Raw genomic sequence first — 20,894 nt, 5'->3', positions numbered from 1 at the left:
AAGCCTTACTAGCAGTCAATGGAGACCTGAAGTTGAATTAACTTCTAAGGCCGTTAAAGATGAGCTGGGGTATCCAGCTCCTTTTTTTCTTACAGACTATCTCAAATGCCAGTGTCTGGGGTCAATGAAAGCATCTCAGGTGTCACTGATTTGGTGCTCACTGCACTGTGCTCTCAAGGGAACTCAGAAAGATTTATTTTTTTTCTGGTGATTTAATCTCCAGAATGGCTATTATCAGACACCTGTTTTGAACTAGTTTTTCTCATATGCTGCATTCATGTGTCACCTGGTGATGACAATATGACTAACAGTTCAGTAGTTAGCAGGGAAATGAATGGCCTCACTGCTGAAGGAAATTATTTCTGGTTTTCTGCCACCTGGATATCCTGCAGAACACTCGGGATGACCTCATGTTTGCTTTCATGTGAGATCTCGAGGACAGGTTACCTGGAGTGAGAAGCCAGAGTCAGAAGGTTTGCATGGGGTTTATTTTTTTATTATTGCTCCTAATGTCAAGACTTTGATTTAAGAAGGACAGTTTATCCACGAACTATCCTCCTCTAGATGCAGTTGATTAATGTATCTCAGTCCCTTAATGAGTCACTGTATTTGCAGATGCAGCACCCATAGCATGTCTGTGTAGCTGGCTGCTGTCTGCATTCTGCTCCAGATCTTTATCACATGGCTAAGTAATGAAGGCAGTAAGGCAAGAGGAATTTATTTTGCTGTATATGGTTTGTAATCTATTGTAAATAATGAATATAGCTGATACATAGATTAGCACTGATGAGCATTGGAAAGAAACCAGCCCCTCCAAAGTTGGAGATAGGACTGGACATGTTCAGGCATAACCTACCCATACTGCCTTGAGCTGGCAAGACTGAAAGAGGCAGAATGTTGCCATGCTGTCTCCCTCTCTGTACCCAGTCCCCCTTGGTAACCTGACACCATTTAACATTCCACGAGGCACAGTAGTCACTGAGGATCTCACAGACGGCGCTGTCTGCCATCGTTCAGAGTGTTTGTTTTGTCTGTCTGAAACACTTGAGACAGTGCTCTAAACAACTCACACTTGGTAGACCATTGCTTGGAAGCACTTATCTGTTGTGTTTGACATGCTATCCTTGGTCTTCCTAAATGTCTTCTGGAGCTGAATTTTTTTCTCATTGGGCACTCTGTGTCTGTGAAAGCACCTTTGCGGACACGCACCTGGATGTGTTCATACATCTTCCTTTTGAATGCCATTAGACTCCCTCTGGTGTGTCCATGTCTTTCTTGTATTGGCGGATCCAGAACTGGATCCAGCATTACAGTTGCACCCCCACCACTGCTAAATAGAGGGGAGGAATTGTCTCTTGACCTGCTGGCAATACTGTTAGCTCAGCCAAGAATACAGTCTTGTGCCTGGTATAGACAAGAAATGGGGGCTTGCCTGTGTTTGCTAGGTTGAGGGAAGCCACCCAATGCAGGAGGCACCAGGCAGCCCTGGCTGGCTCCCCCGCAGAGGGGCGCAGAGCGTTACATGTCACAGCATTAATGCTCACCACAGCTGGAAGGGCTGGGGACAAACTTCTCCTTTAATTTGTTAGCAGTTTTAGTCCTGTTTCAGATTCCCTGCTACTCTGCTCAGCCTGATGTCAGGCTGCATGGCCACCAGGCTGTCCTACTGTCTGGTACATGCCATCAGAAAACCTCTGAAATTGACCTGGATCAAACAACCTTCAGAAGACTTTGGATAGCTGTTTTGGGGCTCCTGAGTATAAGTCATCGGTACAGACTGTTTTATAAATGTCCAGCCCATAAGCTGTGCTTTGCAGTCTCCTCGAAAGCATGTGAGGGCTTCCTGCAGTTCTGCAGAAGCTTAAGGGAAAAAGCATTTGCTCTGAAAAATGAGATGCAGGAGGAAAAGAGGAATGAGCTTGGCTGATGACCCCACAATGTGGGCTGATAGTGCTGCTTCTGCAGAAGGGATTGTACCAGCATCACAAGAGAGCATCTTCTCTGATGAGCTCAGTTGTCTCTGTATCAGCATCCTTGTGGAATTGTCCTTCAGCTGGATGGTAGATGGCTCCTGCAGTCTGGAAGGGCATTGCAGAGGCACCTCGCTCCCTGGGACATTTAAGGGCTGCAGAGCAGATAAAGGTAAGAACATACAGCTGTTGCTTTGGCAACCACTGAACCCCTAGCCTGTGCTGCATCACCGGGTTGATGTACAGGGATAGGGGCCTTGAACTAAGGTGAGGGGACCCACCTGCAGCTTGGCCTGCTCCAGTGCACCTGCTCTTCAGGTAGAGCCACAGCAGGACCCCGCTCACCATCACCATCAGGATGAGCAGCGCTACCAGCGCAGAGCAGGACGATGGAGAACCTGTAGGGAGAACCCAGGTCAGGATCCCACTTCCAGCCAGCAACAGAGATGGGAGAAAATCTGACACCAAGCAGCCTCATACCTCAGCATTTCAGTGACCAAGAAAGGCTTTCCTTAGACTTTGTATTAACCCACAACTAATCCCTTTCTGATCCAGTTTGTGCTGCCTGTGATGCTGTGGTGCCTGGAACACTGCACCTTTGTGTGGTTTGTGCCCCACCTAAAATCATCTCCCTGGGTATCTGATAGGCAGTAGGCTTTGAGAAAGCTTTCACATTCCTCAGTCCTGCTGTGCTGATAACCTTGCAAGGCTGCCATCACCTCACTGGTGTTGTCCTCTTTATTATATGGTATCCAAGACTATGGATAGATAAGAAAGGCATACTTCTGACCCCCATCCATCATTCCTTCTCTAGCCTATTTCAGGAAAGCTGTCAGGGGTGCCCAGAGAGTCCTTGAGGGCTGAGAAATCTGAGCTGCAAGAGGAAACTGGACAAACCAGCTTCTTCTAAGATCAGAAAAGCATCTCTGATGCTCCAACCAGTGAAATTTGGCTTCATTGTTTGTAGAAAACAAACAGTGTCCACCAAGGAAAAGCTTGTTCTGACAAGGATGTGCCACAACCTTTATACCTCTCCTTTTGAAGTGAAAGGGCTGCATCCACCCTTTCGGCTTCTCCCCCCCCCCCCCCTCCCTTCTGCTGGTGGGCTTTATGCACTCACCTCTTGGCTCCGTGCATACTACACTGGCTGCCACGCGGTGCTGGCACAGCCCTGGGCCAATCTTGCTCTGCTGACACTCCAGGAGGAGTGACTCGCCACCACGGCATTGCAACCCCTCCAGAAAGATGTAGTTTTGATCCTGGCTGACCCGGGTTCCTGCGCTTTCAGCCTGTGCTGGTCCACAGCCCAGCTGCTTGCAAACCACCTCGGCCTCCAACGAGCTCCAGCTTTTGTCACAGATGCTGTACCAGGTGGCATTGTACCGAACCTCCACACGCCCTGCACAGGGGCTTGAGCTGTCCCGCAGCCGCACTTGCAAGGGGTTGGTGCCTGTAGGGAAGAGCAGAGGGTGTGATGTAGGCTCCTTAAACAGCAGGAGGCCTGAGAGACTAAGGGATGTGCAAGATACATGTGCTTTGCATGCCCATGCACTCCAGCAGGTATGGACAGGAATGCAAGATGCTGCCTATGTGCTCTTTGCATCTTTACCGTGCATGAATTTCCCCTTGCAAAAGCATCCCCATCATCTTACGCATCTGCACATAATGTGATGCTGTGGGATCAAGTCAGAGCTGACTACATCCCAGTGGGAGGAAAACTTGTGCAGAACCTCTGTGTTCCCGAGCGTGCTTCCAGCATCATCCCTGTAATCACCTGAGCACACCACTGCTGCATCTTCCTCGTGGTTGCAGTTATGGTTTCCCCAGTTATTCAGTCTGCACTGGGAGAGGCTGGCTTCAGTGCCACTGCACTCCACATCGTCCAGCCAGATGGGATCATACCCTCCTCCGAAGTGAGCCTTGCCTGGAGCTGATGCCGCTGTCCCACAGCCCAGCTGCCGGCACACCACCTTAGCACTCCTTAAATTCCAACTGTCATCACACACTGTTCCCCACTGCCTGTTGTGAAACACCTCCACTCTGCCAGCACAGCGATTCGGGCCATTCACCAATCGTATCTGCATTTCTTCCGTGGTGTTGGAGTCTTCTGCAAGGGGAGATGTGCGGTTTTCTGTTGAAGAGAAAATGAGGAATCTGTCACTATGCATCGCTGAAAATAAAAAAAAAAAAAAAGTGCTAAGAGTTGCTAAGGTTCCCCCTGACTAGAGGTGTGTTGTGGTTTAGCTAAGCACCACACATGCTCACTCCCCTCCCCCCCCTCCCCCCCCCTTCTCAGTGGGATGAGGGAGAGAATTGGGGAAAAAACAAAGTAGAACTTGTGGTTTGAGGTAAGAGCTATTTACAAAGATAGAAAAAAAGTAGAGGGGAAAAAATATATATATATTCCATACAGTATGGATTATCCCTTTGGCCAGTTGAGGTCAGCTGTCCTGATTCTACTCCCTCCCAGCTCCTTGTGCCCTTCCAGCTCTTCACTGGCAGGAGAGTACAAGAAGCTGAGAAAACTAAAACATCCTTGACTCTGTACAGAACTACTCAGCAACAACTAGAAATGTCTGTGTGTTATCAGTATTTCTCCCTCAAAAAAACAGCACCATAGCTGACACTATGAAGAAAACCTGCTCTGTCTCGGCTCAAAATAAGACAAGGTTCAACCTCTCAACCCTTTCTGAGGAATTCATCTCACCTAGCTATGGAAGTAGGGCTCAGTTCCAGCTTCAGACCCTACAGTGTTGGTATAATCTCCATGCAATTATGTGAAGCAGACAAAAGTGCCAGTGGGGACCTGGCTGGTTAGTAGGGGTAGTCAGACCCTCCTGGGAGCCAAGACCAATGCTAGATTCACTTGGTGCCATGTGCAATTCCTATTTGTTGGTTATGAACTGAGCATCTTGGCTTCCTCAGCTTGGCACAGGGTTCATTGCCTGCTTTGCATGGTGGCCTGGGCTAAACTGGAGATGAATCCAGCCAAAGAAGAGGTTGCCCTATTTTGCAGAACTCAACTGACCTGAGCAAACCACGCCAGCATCTTCTCTGTGGTTGCAGTTATTCTGTCCCCACGGACGGGCCCGGCACTGGTGAAGAGCATCTTCAGTCCCAGCACAGTTCACATCATCCAGCCAGATAAGCCCAGTGCCTTGCCCAAAGCGAGCCCCCCTGGAGGCTGACTCAGCCCTGCCGCAGTTCAGCTGTCGACACACCACAGTGGCAGCCTGGAGGTTCCAGCCGTCGTCGCACACCGTGCCCCATTGTCCATCGTGCAGCACCTCCACTCTCCCAGCACAGCGGCTGGGGCCACTCACTAGGCGGATCTCTGCTGCCTCCACTGTGTTATTTTTGTCTACAAGCAGAGGTGGGTAATGCAGTGTTTAGAGGAATAGCTATCCAGGGAAACTTTCTGGCAGTAGCAAGGGCAAGGGCAAGGTGAATAGTAACTAGAGCATAAACTTAGGGCAGATGCCTGGCCTTGGCAGAAGGCATGTTTGCAGTGACATGCACCAATGCCCATCTTCAGCATTTTGACTCAGTACCCTGTAGGGATGGAAATAAATTCCTTTCATTGTGCCTTACTCTTCCTCTAGGGTCCTGCAGGTCCCACACAGTCTCAGTGCAGAGCAAAGCACGAAAGGATATCAACCTCCTACACATTTAGCCACAAAAACTGAAGTTAGAACAAATATAAAATTAATAGATGTGTGCCAAGGTGGGGAATAAAACAGGTGAAAGGTCTAAAGGGCAAAACATATGAGTTCCCTTGGTTTGTTAAGCCACGAGTAGACTGAGGAAAGGCCTCATGGCTGCCTGCAGCTTCCTCATGAAAGAAGAGCAGGGGCAGATGCTGATCTCTGCTCTCCGGTGACAGTGACAGGACCTGAGGGAATGGCATGGAGCTGCATCTGGGGGAGGGTCAGGTTGGGCACTAGGAAAAGGTTCTTCACCAGAGGCTCATGAGCACATGGCTTTTGGGTAAGGGAAATCCAACCCATGCTATTCAGGAGCCCCATATCTGTGAGTATAAGCATCACCTGAGCACACAACACCAGCATCTTCTTCATGTGTGCAGACGTTGACTCCCCAGGGTCTGGCCCTGCACTGTACGAGAGCATTTTCTCTCCCAGTGCAAGCAACTCTGTCCAGCCAGATGGGATCCACCCCTCGTCCAAAGGAAGCTTGTGTTGTGGCTGACACCGCTTCCCCACAGCCCAACTGTCTGCACACCACCATGGCATCATTCATGTCCCAGCCATCATCGCAAACAGTTCCCCACTGCTGGTTGTGAAACACCTCGACTCTACCAGAACAGCGATGAGGGCCATTCACCAGGCGAAGAGTTGATGTGTCATCTGACAACACTGCAAAATGTGGTGGGGAGACCATGCATCAACACCAGTGAGGTGGGGAAAAACATCCAAGGGAGAGCTTGACCACCATCTGCCTGAGCATCTGCAGGAGTGAGGTGTCCAGCTGTTTGTAGTATGCGGACACCTTCATGTTTAAAGGATGATCCTTTGGAATCATTCAGGTGGCTGAGCTCTGAAACAGGTTGCCCAGAGTGTTTGTGGATATTCCATCCCTTGAGGATTTGAAGGCCAGGTTGTACAGGGTCCTGGGCAGCCTGATTAGTGGGTGACAACCCTACCCATGATAGAGAGCTGGAACTGGGTGGTCCAACATCCCTTCTAACTCAAGCAGTTCTGTGATTCTATGATTCCATGAAAAGCCTCCAGAATATGGGCAACCTACTCTTAGTGGATCTACCTGAGTGGTCCAGTCAGACCACATAACTTCCAGAGTCTCTTCCAACCTCAACCATTATGTGTGATTCTGTGATTCAGTGCCCCTTGTGATCTTCACAGAATCACAGAATCACAGAATTGTAGGGGTTGGAAGGGACCTCCTGAGATCATCGAGTCCAACCCCCCTGCCAAAGCAGGTTCCCTACACCAGGTAGCACAGGTAGGCATCCAGGCAGGTCTTGAACATCTCCAGAGAAGGAGACTCCACCACCTCCCTGGGCAGCCTGTTCCAGTGCTCCGTCACCCTCACTGTAAAGAAGTTCTTGCGCATGTTTGTGCGGAACTTCCTATGCTCCAGTTTCTGGCCATTTCCCCTTGTCCTGTCTCCACTCACCACTGAAAAGAGTCCGGCCTCGCCATTCTGCCCCCCACACCTTAGATATTTATAGACCTGGATCAGGTCCCCTCTCAGTCTCCTTTTCTCAAGGCTGAACAGACCCAGTTCACTCAGCCTTTCCTCATAGGGGAGATGCTCCAGGCATCTTGCTGCCTTGTCGGGTGTGCAAGGACAACTTAGAGAGGGAGTTCACCCTAAGACACTCTCTTTACGTTATTTACATTGTTATGGGTATCATCATGGAAAAAAGCTCTTCTCACTGTCACAGAACTGTACTTTTCTTGCACCATCCTGCTCTAGTCCTCCCGAGGTATGTTGCGTATCAACCTGTCTCCAACAATGTGGCATCCATAGCTCACCTGAGCATTCCACACCGGCATCATCCATGTGGGTGCACAGTTGGATTCCCCATGGAGACGACAAGCATTCTGAAATGGAACTTTCTGTCCCGATGCAGGATACTCTGTTCATCCAGATGGGATCTGATCCCTGGCCGAAGTGAGCCTGGACAGGAGCCGAGAGAGCAATGCCACAGCCCAACTGCCGGCACACCACTATGGCGTCATTCATGTCCCAGCCGTTGCCACACACAGTCCCCCATCTCTCGTTCTGAAACACCTCCAACCTCCCGGCGCAGCGGTGTGGACCATTCACCAGCCGCACTTTGGCTGTAATCTCTAATTGTGAGTCTGAAAATGTGATAGGAGTGATAAACCCTCCAGGAAAATCCTGCACTCCTCTCTCAACCCCTCAAAAATACACAGATCCAGGACTGGCCTGCTGCAGCATCACCATGAAGGCAGTAAGATGCAGGACAGAACCCATCACCAACTTGACCCCAGTGGTGCCCTGTTTTGCAGAACTCAACTGACCTGAGCAAACCACGCCAGCATCTTCTCTGTGGTTGCAGTTATTCAGTCCCCACGGACGGGCACGGCACTGGTGAAGGGAATCCTCAGTCCCAGCACAGTTCACATCATCCAGCCAGATAAGCCCAGTGCCTTGCCCAAAGCGAGCGCCACTGGGGGCTGACTCAGCCCTGCCACAGTTCAGCTGTCGACACACCACAGTGGCAGCCTGGAGGTTCCAGCCGTCATCGCACACCGTGCCCCACTGCCCATCGTGCAGCACCTCCACTCTCCCAGCGCAGCGGTTGGGGCCACTCACTAGCCGCAGGGAGTCGTTTTTTGAGGTGTCTGTCACTGAAAACACAATCTGGGATAAGCCCTTGGAGAAATTCATGCCTGTCCCTACCTCCATGATTTCCACCTTTGTCTTTTCATGTAGGGAAAAGTGAACTTTTTGTGCAGTTCACTCCATGGATGTACACAGCAGTAGGACAGTCCAGACAGCTATTTCTGGGCTGCATCATGTGCTGCTCAGCTGGAATAATAGGTCCTGTCCTTTAAGATGAATCCATCCTTTAGGGGCAAAGATGTTGGGCTTGGAATTAATTACAACCCAGGTTTGGAGTTAGTCATGATGTTCGGCATAGTGATGATCATTGGATAATAGGACTGTAGAATCATGGGATCATAGTGTCATAGAACCATAAGAATCATAGAATCATAAAACCATAAGAATTGTAGAACCATAAGAATCGTAGAACCACAAAGCCACAAGAATCATAGAATCATAGAACCATAAGAATTGTAGAACCATAAGAATCATAGAACCACAAAACCACAAGAATCATAGAACCGTAAGAATCATAGAATCACAAAACCACAAGAATCATAGAACCATAAGAATCATAGAATCACAAAACCATAAGAATCATAGAATCATAGAACCACAAGAACTGTAGAACCATAAGAATCGTAGAACCACAAAATCACAAGAATCATAGAACCGTAAGAATCATAGAATCATAGAACCATAAGAATCATAGAACCATAAGAATTGTGGACTCATGATTCATAGTGATAGAATTATAGAATCGTAGAACCACTGGATGTTTGGGGTTGGAGGGGACCCTCAAATGTCATGTAATCCAACATGCTTGCCATAAACAGGAACGTATCTCACTAGAGCAAGTTGCTCAAAGCCCCATTCAAACTGACTTCAAACATTTCCAGGGATAGGGCATCCACAGCTTCTCTGGGCAACCTGTTCCAGTGCCTCACCACTCCCATCATGAAGAATGTCTTCCTTATATCCCATCTAAGTCTCCCCTCTTAGTTTAAATCCATTGCTACTTGTCCTGCCACTGCAGGCCCTGGAAAAAAAAGTTTGTCTTCTAAGCCTCCTTTATGTATAGGTAGGCTGCATGGAGGTTGCCATGGAGCCTTTCTCCAGGCTGAACAACCTCAATTCTGTCAATTCTTTTGTTGTAGGCTAGGCACTAGCCCTCTGAGCATCCTTGTGATCTTCTCTAGACTCTATCAGGTCCACGTGCTTCTTGTGCTGGGGACTCCAGACATGGATGCAGCACTGTAGGTAGTCTCACAGGAGCATAGTAGCGGGGGACAATCCCTTCCCTCCCCCTGCTGACCACACTTCTTGTTATGCAGACCAGGATACAACTGCCTTTCTGAGCTACAAGCACACACTGCTAGCTCAAATCCAGAGCAGGTCCTGCCCCTTTAGGGAGCAGTCCTGTGAATCCTGGCAGTAGAGCAAGAGGGCCCCCGCATTGCCTCCAGGAGTGCAGAGCCTTCTATGAACTCCAAGATCCTTGAACACAGTGCTGGCCCCTGTAATTCCATGCGTTGCAGGACTTACCTAAGCAGACCACACCAGCATCTTCTCTGTGGTTGCAGTTATTCTGTCCCCATGGACGGGCTTGGCAACGCGGGAGTGCATCCTCGATCCCAGTGCAGCTCACGTCATCCAGCCAGATGTACCCAGTGCCTTGCCCAAAGTAAGCCCTGCCCGGGGCCGACATCACTGTTCCACAGCCCAACTGCCTGCACACCACCTTGGCATCGTTCAGGTCCCAGCCATCATCGCACACCGTCCCCCACTGCCCGTTGTGCAGGACCTCCACTCTCCCGGCGCAGCGGCTGGGACCATTCACCAGCCGTACATCAGCTGAGCTCAAGTTTCCTGCATTTGCAGACACCCCAAGGAAATTCATGCATGCATGATTGCAGAAAACCTCCTTCAGTCCCATCCCATCTCATCCACATGCATCCCACATAAACATCAGGGTAGCACCTGCATTAGAACATTAAAGACAAAAGGATTTCCCCCCCCAGAAAGGGCTAGGCACTGTGGATTAATCACAGGAGTAAACCTCAGATTTTGCCAGGTGTGAAATTTGGCTGAGAGATGCTGCATGGGGGTTTCAAGAGCAGGAGAAGCAAATAGGAGAGGTCTGCAAAAGGAGCATGCCTAAGTCTGCCCCATGCACCGCATTCCCTCTGGAGAGAGCCATAAGATTGTTCTGGCTTAGAGGAGACCTGTAAACATCATCTAGTCCCCTGCAGGGACATCTTTCTCTGGAGCAATTTGCTCAAAGCTGAATCCAACCCAACTGGACATTTCTAATGATGGAGCATCCACAACTTCACTGGCCAACTTGTTCCAGTGTCTCACCACCCTCAACATAACAAAATTTCTTCCTTTTATCCCACCTAGATCTACTCTCTATTAGTTTAGAACCATTGTCCCTTGTCCCATCGTTACAAGCCCTGGTAAAATGTCTTTCTCAGTCTTTCTTATAAGCCCTGCCTCCTGATGACCCCAAGTCTCACCTGAGCACACCACACCAGCATCTTCTCCATGATGGCAATTGTGGACACCCCAAGTCTTAGCTGCGCACTGTGAGATATCATTTTCCTCCCCTGTGCAGCGTACTTCATCCAGCCAGATGTGGCTGTGTCCCCACCCGAATCGAGCCGATCCCGGGGCTGACAGCGCAGTCCCACATCCCAGCTGCCGACACACCACCGCCGCGTCATTCATGTCCCAGTTGTCATCGCAGACTGTCCCCCACTCATTGTTGTAAAACACCTCTACCCTCCCAGCGCACTCACTCAAACCATCCACCAGCCGAAGTGTGGAAATATTGGAAGTCCCCGAGCCTGAAAAACACGCAGGAATAGGCATTATAAAGGTTATGCTCATAGAGCATAAAATCTAATGAGCTGGAGAAGGATGAACATCCCTGTAGTCTGTCTAGGGGGTGTTGCTGCAGTAAGCTGCATGATCTAGGTTTACTTGATAGTTACCTACTTCTTGGACTAGAGGAAATGGCAAAGGACATTCTTCTATTTGTTGTTTGTGCTTTCCTCACTGCTGACCATCACACTGATCTATCCATGGAGGTTTCTCTATCAAGACAAGTATTAAATAGCTACAATGTGTGTATCATATTACCCTGGCATATTCCAATGCATCTTTCCATATTTATCCTCATGACCTGGCATTTAGCAGCACTAGAAGTCACTCTGCATGTTCTTAACCCAGGGTAGGGAGGTGCTGCATCTGCTGCCAACCAAAGAAGCATTGTTTTACTCTCCTGCTACCACTCCAGGAAGACTGCAAGTGCTTTTCCCCAGGAAAAATTGAACACCCCTGGACATCTTCAGATATTAAGGTGTGTCTTAAGGTGCTGCTTTTTCCTACTGCTGTCTTTTTTAACACAGTTTCCACCAGTCTGAGAGGTCCTGGACACAAGAACTATAGGCCAGCTTGCCCTCATACTGTTCCCAACCCTCAGCTTACAAGTTGGGGCTTGATCCATCTGCAAAGAAGGCACTCAGTGATGATTACCTGAGCACACAACACCAGCATCTTCCAAATGGCTGCAACTATAGAGTCCTTTAGGCTTGACTGGGCATTCAGTGAGGGTAGCTTCTGTCCCAAGACATCTCACCCCTTCTAGCCAGATGGGGCCAGACCCTCGCCCGAATGAAGACATCCTCGGAGCTGACACCGCCGTCCCACAGTCCAGCTGCCGGCACACCACATTGGCATCATTCAGATCCCAGTCATCATGGCACACCGTCCCCCACTGCTGACTGTGAAACACCTCCACCCGTCCAGAGCAGCGGTGTGGGCCATTCACCAGCCGTAGGGCTTCTGGGCTCCGCAGGTCTGCATCTGAAAATATAATCAGTGTGAGAATAGATCATGGCCAGAAATTCCTGCCTGTTTGGTTGCCAGTAACATTGTGGATCTCTCCATCCTGCAATTTAGCAAGTATTGTACTTCTTGCATTGTGCTTTTGCTAATGCCACACATGCACGCATTAACGATCTTTAGATCAAGAGTGTTTTGCCCATGCCCTACGTACTGGCCAAGTCCTTGCCACGTATTTGAAACTGCAGTCAGGCTTTATGGGAAAAGATCAAATCTGGAGTCTCTAGACTGTAGATACACAGGTGCTGAGATGCTTGAGAGTGCTACATCCACATCACCTTATGCACCAGCAGCACACACAGTCTTAGCAGCATGAAAAGAATGTTCATCATCTTCTCAGCATGCATGCTAAGATGTCAGTGTCAATCACAGCAGACAGGTGAGGACTGTAGTGAAACAATCTGCTTATGCCACATGAAGTGTCTGCTTCACTGGTAGCTTCACTCCAGCTAATTCTCCACCACCCTTTATGGAGGGTCCATGTACAAGGTGCAAGCTGGCACTTGTTTTTTTTCATGCTTCCCCTCTCCTGTTTCTGAATCTACCAATGAGAAAGGCTGGGTATTATTGAGTGTACTACCCTGATAGAAACACAGAAATTCCTGCATGCCTGACATGGTGCTCAAAGAGGACAGTTTCTGTCCCAGTTTGCCAGACGGGGCCATATCTTTATCCAAAGTAAACTGCAGCAGGTAGCGCAAAGGCAAACACAGCTGATCAATGCAGAGAGCCACTAATCTCTCAGATAAAGGTATTGCATAAAAGCAGCCCTCTGCCTGCCCGCAATACATGCACCCTTTCCCTGCTTCATTTTTGCCAAGAGCGAGTGTGCTGCATGGGAGAAGAGGAGAAAAACATTAATTACTGAAGGTAATTGCAAGGAATAGTGTGGTAAAGAGAAGGGACTTCCCAGGAACTGTAAGTAGCATGGCTGAGGAATAGTGACTGGAAAAACATAAGCAGAGTAGCTGCCTGGACATACAGCCCTGCAGCATCAGGACTACTTGTGTTTTCTCCCAGTTCAGACGAGATAAGGAAGAGTTGAATGGTGAATTTACAGGGACAAGAGGCATGACCTCCCAAGGAGAGGGCTGATACCTGACTCACCAACACTGACCTACAGCCTCAGAGCACACGACACTTGCATATCCCTTGGACTTGCAGCTCTGGGCTCCCCAGAGCTTGACTTTGCATTCAAAGAGGGCTCGCTCCATCCCTATGCACTCCACGGCATCAACCCAGGTCAGATGAGGTCCTTCCCCAAATCTGGAAGAGCTTGAGGCAGAACGTGCTGCCCCACAGCCCAGCTGCCTGCAAACCACATAAGCTTCAGCCAGGTCCCAGCCATCAGCACAAACAGTTCCCCAGCGCTGGTCATGAAAAACTTCAAGCCTTCCAGAGCATTTATCAGAGCCATTCACAAGGCGGAGATCTGCTAAGTCAGAAATGCCTGATCCTGCAACATCAGAAAAAATAAACATGTAAGAGGACACCTTCTGTTTTGTGAAACCTTGAGCTACCAGAAATGCGTTTGCACAAGAGGCTGAACAGCTTTGAGGGTCAGGGATGCACTGACAGTGAGAGATAGGGACGACTTTTAGATGTGACACCAATTAGGTGGAAAAAAAAAAAAAAAAAGAGGAGTTGGTGCCCAAGGCTTGTTTAGAATGGGCTTGGGCAATATGGTTTAGGCTATTTGACTGATGAGAAGCTGCCAGGATTTGTGCTAAATAACACCAGTCAAAAGCATGCCAGAGATCTCATTGTGGAGATGCCAGCACAAATGGGCTATAGCCATTTAATTTTCTTGAGCTTTATCAGAGTATAGGTGCTGTCCTCCATCCAAAGGTGAATGACGAGGGATTGATTTCAAAAGTCTCCATACTGGCTGCAAATTGTTCTTGAATCACAAGCCCTTACAACCACATGGAATCACCAATTCAAGCTTCAGGAATGCTTGCTGCTGTGTGATGTTTACCTGAGCACACCACACTGACAACTTCATGATGATAACAGTTGTGGATACCCCATCCCTTGAACTTGCATTCAGAGAGGGCAGCTTCTGTCCCTGTGCAGTTGACGTCATCCAGCCACATGGGTCCCTGTCCTTGCCCAAAGTAAGCCCTCGGTGGAGTTGATATTACCGCCCCACAGTCCAGCTGCCGGCACACCACTGCAGCATCCGAGAACTCCCAGCTGTCATCACACACCGTTCCCCATTGCCCATTGTGAAACACTTCCAGTCTCCCAGCACAGCGACCTGGGCCGTCCACCAGTCGAATTGGAGCAAAACTGGAAACAACTGAGCCTGCAAGCAGAGAAGCAACTCAGTCAAACCCTGAACATCCATTCAGTTTCTGTGGAGAAAGATGAGGAATGTTCATTTTCATTGGCAGTGCTTCACAGAGCGTTGTGGTTACATTGCCTCTGAATCCACAGCACTGTGGAGACACTCGTTGAAGGATCTGAGAATATTTGCTCCAGCAGAAAGTTGGATAAATCATAGAATCACAGAATCACAGAATCACAGAATCAGAGAATCAGAATGGCTTGAGTTGAAAGGGACCTTGAAGATTATCTTCTTCCAGCAGTAGCCATCTTCCATCCAGTGGGATGGTGGAAGAGGACCTGGCCATATCGGAGCAGCTAGTATATCCCAACCCAGTCCTATGCACTGAAACCCACCTGAGCACACAACACTAGCGTGCTTTCCACGGCTGCAGCTGCTCTTTCCCCATGGGCTCGCTCTGCATTTCGTAAGAGATGGTTCCGTTCCCTCGCAGCTCACGTTGTCCAACCACACACGCAGAGATCCAGCATCCAAGTGTGCTACTCCTGAGGCTGACAGCGCTGTCCCACAGCCCAGCTGACGGCACACAACCTCGGCATCCTTTTTATCCCAGCCATGGTCACACACAGCTCCCCACATCTCCTCGTGAAACACTTCAACTTGGCCAGCACAGCGATGTGAGCCATTCACCAGTCGGAGATGAGCAGGCTCTGGGATGATCGAGTCTGCAAATATCCAAGAGTGTTATAAATGCTGGAAATTTCCTTCCGTAAATCCCTTCTACATAATTCCCTCCATGCTTATCTGCTTACACTTAAGCTTCTGGCTCCTCTTCCAGTCACTAAAAGGCAAGGAGGAGGGGAGAGTAGGAGGGTTTCTCTCTGTAACACAATACTGCTCCCACCGCTTGCACTACGCAAGTTTCTAATCCCCACTCCCACCATGAAAAGCTCACTGGAGAGTTTATTTGCACCAGACTTTCCCCCTCGGTGTTATTCTTCCTGTTGTTGGACATGGTCAGTCTCAAAGGTTCACAGGGAAGGTTGTCTGCTGGAATTCCTCCCATCTTCCTAAATAAACACTTTGGCGTGGGAGGAAGGGACCCTCTTCATTCACCAGCTGCAGGACAAGTTTAGGGTGACCACACTGACTACTGATGCTGAAACCAGGTCCCAGCTCAGCTTTCCATGTGGCATGGACCACATGTACCCACATCTTCTAGCAAGCTCCCTGACTTCCTTCAGAAGTGAAATGCAAGAAGAGCAGCACTCACCTGAGCATACCACGCCAGCATCTTCCCAGTGGTCACAATTAGTGATTCCCCATGGCTTGGCCAAGCAGGCAGATAGTGAGTACTCAAACCCTGTGCAATTCACACCATCCAGCCACACGATTTCAGACCCTTGGCCAAACTGAGCCTGTCCAGGGGCTGACAGTGCTCTCCCACAGCCCAGCTGCCTGCACACCACATTGGCATCCAGCAAATCCCAGTTCTTGTCACACACAGTTCCCCAATGCTTGTTGTGTAAGATTTCAACCCTGCCAGCACAGCGGCTCCTGTAGTTCACCAGCCGGATCTGGTCACCCTCTGCATTAAACGAAAGAGCAAAAAATGGGAGAAGAGTTGGCATCCTGCAATCCACAAGTGGTTTTGCAGCATGGCAAGATTATCATGCCACTGGAGCTGATCATTTCATTTAATGACATCAGGCTTATGGACATTAGGCTCATTTCATAACCATGGAAAGCATGACTGAGACCAGTGGACCCCAGCACCTTCTGGCAGAGGGGCAAGAATATGGAACCTGAAACTTCCCATTGCAACCATGCCAAGGGAAACAGCAAGAGTATCTCCAACCCGCAGGTGTCCCTCGACAATAAGGAAGCCACAGATGGCATATTATCTGCTGCAGAGGCAGAGAACTAAGGTGATGAACCAAGCATCATTCCTCCCATGTCACTCACAAGGTGGTTACCTGAACACACCACACCAGCTGATGTCCAAGGATGACATGTGCTGTTGCTCCATTGTCTTGTCTTGCATGTAAAGAGGGCACTTTCTGAGCCTGTGCAGTTTATGTTGCCTGGCCACATCTGTCCGGATCCTTGACCAAAATGAGACCCAACAGGAGCCAACAGTGCTTCACCACAGCCCAGCTGCCTACACACCACTTGAGCCTCAGCCATCCCCCAGCCATCGTCACACAAAGCTGCCCAAGTGTTGTTGTGAAAGACCTCGACCCTGCCTCTGCAGCGAGTTGAACCGTTGACCAGGCGAAGCTCCATTGAAATAGAAATCCCTGAATCTGTAAATGAAAAGAGAGAGACATGACTGTTTGATGGAGTTGTGCATCCTCTGTGCGTGGTGAGCTTGCACCAAAAACTTCTTTAGCACCTCTTATGGCACAGAAAATGGTTGAGACAGACATGGGAATTCAATATTTAAGGATGGCTTGTAAGAAAGAAGAAATAATACTATTTACAGGGCGTGCTATGAGAGAAGAGGTAACAGCTTTAAACCAAAACAGGGCAGACTTCAATTAGATGTAAGCAAGAAATTCTTCACTGTGAGGAAGGTGTGACAGAAGAACAGGATGCCCAGTGATGATGTGGATAAACCATCATTGAAAGTGATCAAAGTTAAGTTAGACAGGACTTCAAGCAACCTGAAAATTCTCCCTGCCCATGACAGAGATGTTAGACTAGATGATGTCGGAAGGTCCTTTCCAGACCAAACCACTCTAAAATTCTATGAACACCTGCAGAAAGCTTTGCATGGTATAGGTTAGTTGTCCCCAAGACAAATATGTGTAGGCGCGTAGTAATCCATGTTTGTGACTGCAAATGCCCATTTGAATCTGGGGAATCCCAGACAGCTCACTTGTCTTACAAGTCAGCAACAGTGAGAGGCAGCAGAGATAGAAGACATTCCATGGTAACTTGCCTGCATGCAGCACCAAAAAGTGACACTGTAATGAGCGCTCTGAGAACATGCTCAGTGCTGTTGAGCATTTACAAGATCCCTCACAAAACTCTGAAATATTCTGTATGCTGTCATTTAACCTTTAGATCTGAGCGAGAGTTACCTGAACATAGCACTCCAGCATCCTCTCCATGGTAGCAGTTGTTGACTCCCCATGCACTTGCCTTGCAGTCAAAGATGGATTCCTCTGTACCAGTGCAGTTCACCTCATCCAACCAGATAGTATCTTGGCCTCTCCCGTAGTGAGCCGCTTTAGTGGCCAGCACTGCTGTTCCGCAGCCCAGTTGCCGGCACACCACATTAGCATCAGCGAGGTCCCAGCCATCATCACAGATGGTGCCCCATCTTTGGTCATGGAGGACCTCCACTCTTCCTGCACAGCGACTGGGGCCATCAAGCAGCTGGAGCCGACCGATCTTGGAGATGTGGGATTCTGTAGACAACACAAGAGGAATGGTTGTGGGCCACTTGTGTGCAAAGAGGTACAGCAGGAAGGGGGACAGGCATGGCATGGAGGTCCCATACAACAGGCTGGTTGTGTCTACCTGAGCACTCCACGCTGGCATCCTCCATATGGACACAATTGTGATGTCCCCACGGCTTGGCCTGGCATTCGGAAAGGGCAGCTTCTGTCCCTGTGCAGTTGACATCATCCAACCAGATTGGTCCTGTTCCTTCTCCATGCCGAGCCCCTCGTGAGACCGACAGCACCGTTCCACAGCTTAGCTGCCGGCACACAACCTGGCCATCATGGGCATCCCAGTTGTCACCACACACCGTCCCCCATATCCCGTTGTGGAGCACCTCCACTCGCCCAGCACAGCGGCCATGGTCACTGACCAGGCGGAGTTCTGCCAAGTCTGAGGACGCTGAACCTGCAGAATCAAGAGGGAAAAGAGGTCTGAAGATGTCGTCCTAGGGTAGATGGGGCTCAGCTGCTCACTTATTTGAGATGCCTCTGCCCCCTGGTGTTGGTCAGAGGAGAGGTTTCAGAGAAACTGCTGACTATACTACTACTTATCTTCAGCTTAGAGGAGTCTGAAGAAAGACCTCTTTGTAGCCCGAGGGAAGTGGTCATAGCTCCAATCTTGTCAGTATTCAAGAAGAGCTTGGACAACACTCTTTAGATATATGATTTAACTTCAGTTGTCCTGGATAGAGCTAGAATTCAGGTCCTTGCAGGTCCTTTCCAACTCAGAATCCTACATGGCCAAGGAAACCTGAGATGGCCCTGTGTATCTGTTTATATGCATCTGAGTCCCATCCTACTGCTAGGTTGGGGTAATTCCAAGCACAGATACAGGTTGAGTGGAGAATGGCTTGAGAGTAGCCCTAAGGAGAAGGATTTGGTGGTGTCAGTTGTTGAAAGTATCAGCATGAACCATCAATGTGCTCTTGCAGCCCAGAAAGATACTATATCCTGGGCTGCATCAAGAAAAGCGATGGGAGGTGATTTAGACTAGATATTAGAAAGAAATTCTTTACTGTGAGGGTAGTGAGACACTGGAACAGTTTGCCCAGAGAGGTTGTGGATGCTCTCTTGCTAGAAGAATTCAAGGCCAGGCTGCATGAGGCTGTGAGCAACCTGGACTAGTGAGAGGTATCTCTGACTATAGCAGGGGGACTGGAACTAGATGATCTTAAAGGGTCCCTTCCAATGAAAACCATTCTGTGATTCTGTGATATATGATTCTATGATTTCTCTCATTACTAGAGTGTGTCCAGAGAAAGGCAGAAAAGATGGTAAAGAGTGTAGAGGTCAATATGTATGAGGAGCAGCTGAAGCCGTTTGGTTTGTTCAACCCAGAGAATACTGGGGGAAGCATGGTGGCCAGCAGATTTCTCATCAGGGACAGGTGCGGATAATTTTGTTGATATCAACAGAACCCGAGGGAAGGCATGGAAATACATCAGGGGAGAATCACGCTGGGTGTTTAGGAAAAGGTTCTGCACTAGAGTGAGGAGGGCTTGGAACGGGCTGCCAGGAGCAGTGATCACAGCCCTGAGCTGAGGAAGCACAAGTAACGTTTGAACAGCAGTCTTCGATATATGGTTTAACTCTTAGCCTGACCAGTACTGAGTGAGGAGTGAGTTCCTTCCAACTCGGGATAATCTATGACTATAACTGGTGATTGTATTCCTGTACATGCGCTGGGCTCCCTGAGGCAACACTAACAGTCCTTACAAACAGTGTTTGTAAGCTTTTAAATGCCATCTGTGTATCTAAATGCCTGAATTTCCTCCTCTTAATACCAATATGGATCTCGCTCCCCAAGAGTTCTCTTGCAGCTCATGCAATAGATAAATGGTTGTATAACATCTACACACCGAGTTTGGAGAAGTGGAAGAATTCTTATTCATGGGAAGGTTTCCTCACTCTGCAAGACCTGCAGCAAAACATTGCCTCTAGTTCCTTATGCGTGCTTAGCACAAGCAGTAACAAAGTGGAGCAATAAGCTAACTGGAAGTGACTAATGCAGAGAGCCTAACGGTCAGCATAAAAATAAATGCTGAAGAGGAATGTGCTTGCATTCTGTAAAGAGATTTTTGACCATGGATGATGATTTCCAAAGAACTGGGGCACCAATCTGTGCTCAGCTCCAGCACAGTACTGCTGTTCCCAGAGCTGAGTCATAAGCTGTGTTGGGATCTGGTGCCTGCGTGTTCCCTCACCCAGGTACCCCATCCTCCACAACTGCTGAAATCTGAGCAGCTGAACGCCTCGTTCTCCTTTTATCCTTCTTCTACCAGCACAGAGCAAGGGGTAACACTGTCCACCTAAAATGGAACCTGCCTTCTGCAGGGGCACATCACTCTGCTGTTTGCTTTCATCTGCTGGTTCTCTGTCTCATGCCTGAGTTAGAACACTCAAGGAAGACCAATCAATTCCGGTTGGGAAAGTGCAAGTATTTCCCCAGATCAGTAGAGAGTCAGATATAACACGTGGGAGGTCACAGAGGCCAGAAGGAGGAAGAAGCAGTGTAGAAATCAAATCCCTGCATCATTCTTAGACACGAGCCAGAAGTAGGGAGCCGTAGGCTTCCTGAAAAGGACAAACTGTCCTTCCATGTGTAGGCTGGATTAGCTCAGCTCTTTAATTTATAAGGGCAGGGAGTAAGAAAATGTCTTTGCAAAGACACCACCAAAATTAACTTTGATGATGAGTCTGAAATGGATGCACTGCAGGCACTCACTTCCCAGACTCATGCTCTCCATTCCCCACGCACATGGGCATTGTGCTCCCTTTCCTCATTTTCACTAAAAACTACCCTCTCAAAAGCAATAACAAATCAACCTCACAGCCTAGACTTTGCAGAGCTGGTGTATTGCTTGGTATTTTTCATTCATTGCCTTGGGCAGAGAATGAGAGGTCATGGCTACCCTAGGCAGTCCCAGCCCAGATGACTCC

At 48.9% G+C, this 20,894-nt stretch overlaps 1 protein-coding gene across 4 annotated transcripts in view; it reads right to left on the bottom strand.

Moving 5' to 3' along the window:
- Nucleotides 1–469: 469 nt before the first annotated feature.
- LOC122192674 (deleted in malignant brain tumors 1 protein-like) overlaps nucleotides 470–20,894 on the bottom strand; it is a 20,795-nt gene continuing 370 nt past the window's right edge. Inside the window, exons 2-19 of one of the 4 annotated variants that reach the window (XM_042893298.1) lie at nucleotides 18,031–18,360; nucleotides 17,589–17,918; nucleotides 16,479–16,808; nucleotides 15,776–16,090; nucleotides 14,898–15,227; nucleotides 14,191–14,520; nucleotides 13,330–13,668; nucleotides 11,844–12,173; nucleotides 10,823–11,152; nucleotides 9,849–10,172; nucleotides 7,997–8,326; nucleotides 7,484–7,813; nucleotides 6,017–6,343; nucleotides 4,999–5,331; nucleotides 3,745–4,101; nucleotides 3,091–3,420; nucleotides 2,252–2,368; nucleotides 470–2,125 (exon numbers count right to left, since the gene is read on the bottom strand). In XM_042893298.1, the coding sequence (XP_042749232.1) occupies nucleotides 1,983–2,125; nucleotides 2,252–2,368; nucleotides 3,091–3,420; nucleotides 3,745–4,101; nucleotides 4,999–5,331; nucleotides 6,017–6,343; nucleotides 7,484–7,813; nucleotides 7,997–8,326; nucleotides 9,849–10,172; nucleotides 10,823–11,152; nucleotides 11,844–12,173; nucleotides 13,330–13,668; nucleotides 14,191–14,520; nucleotides 14,898–15,227; nucleotides 15,776–16,090; nucleotides 16,479–16,808; nucleotides 17,589–17,918; nucleotides 18,031–18,360 (5,555 nt within the window). In that variant the 3' untranslated portion in view covers nucleotides 470–1,982. The remainder of the gene's footprint in view (nucleotides 2,126–2,251; nucleotides 2,369–3,090; nucleotides 3,421–3,744; nucleotides 4,102–4,998; nucleotides 5,332–6,016; nucleotides 6,344–7,483; nucleotides 7,814–7,996; nucleotides 8,327–9,848; nucleotides 10,173–10,822; nucleotides 11,153–11,843; nucleotides 12,174–13,329; nucleotides 13,669–14,190; nucleotides 14,521–14,897; nucleotides 15,228–15,775; nucleotides 16,091–16,478; nucleotides 16,809–17,588; nucleotides 17,919–18,030; nucleotides 18,361–20,894) is intronic. The other 3 variants (XM_042893299.1, XM_042893300.1, XM_042893301.1) reach the window with 3 other exon arrangements.

The sequence above is a fragment of the Lagopus leucura genome, unplaced genomic scaffold (assembly GCF_019238085.1).
Source record: "Lagopus leucura isolate 7727_CA_CO unplaced genomic scaffold, USGS_WTPT01 222-1_obj-0_obj, whole genome shotgun sequence".
NCBI classification, from domain to species: domain Eukaryota; kingdom Metazoa; phylum Chordata; class Aves; order Galliformes; family Phasianidae; genus Lagopus; species Lagopus leucura.
This window is presented reverse-complemented; position numbering and strand designations above follow the sequence as displayed.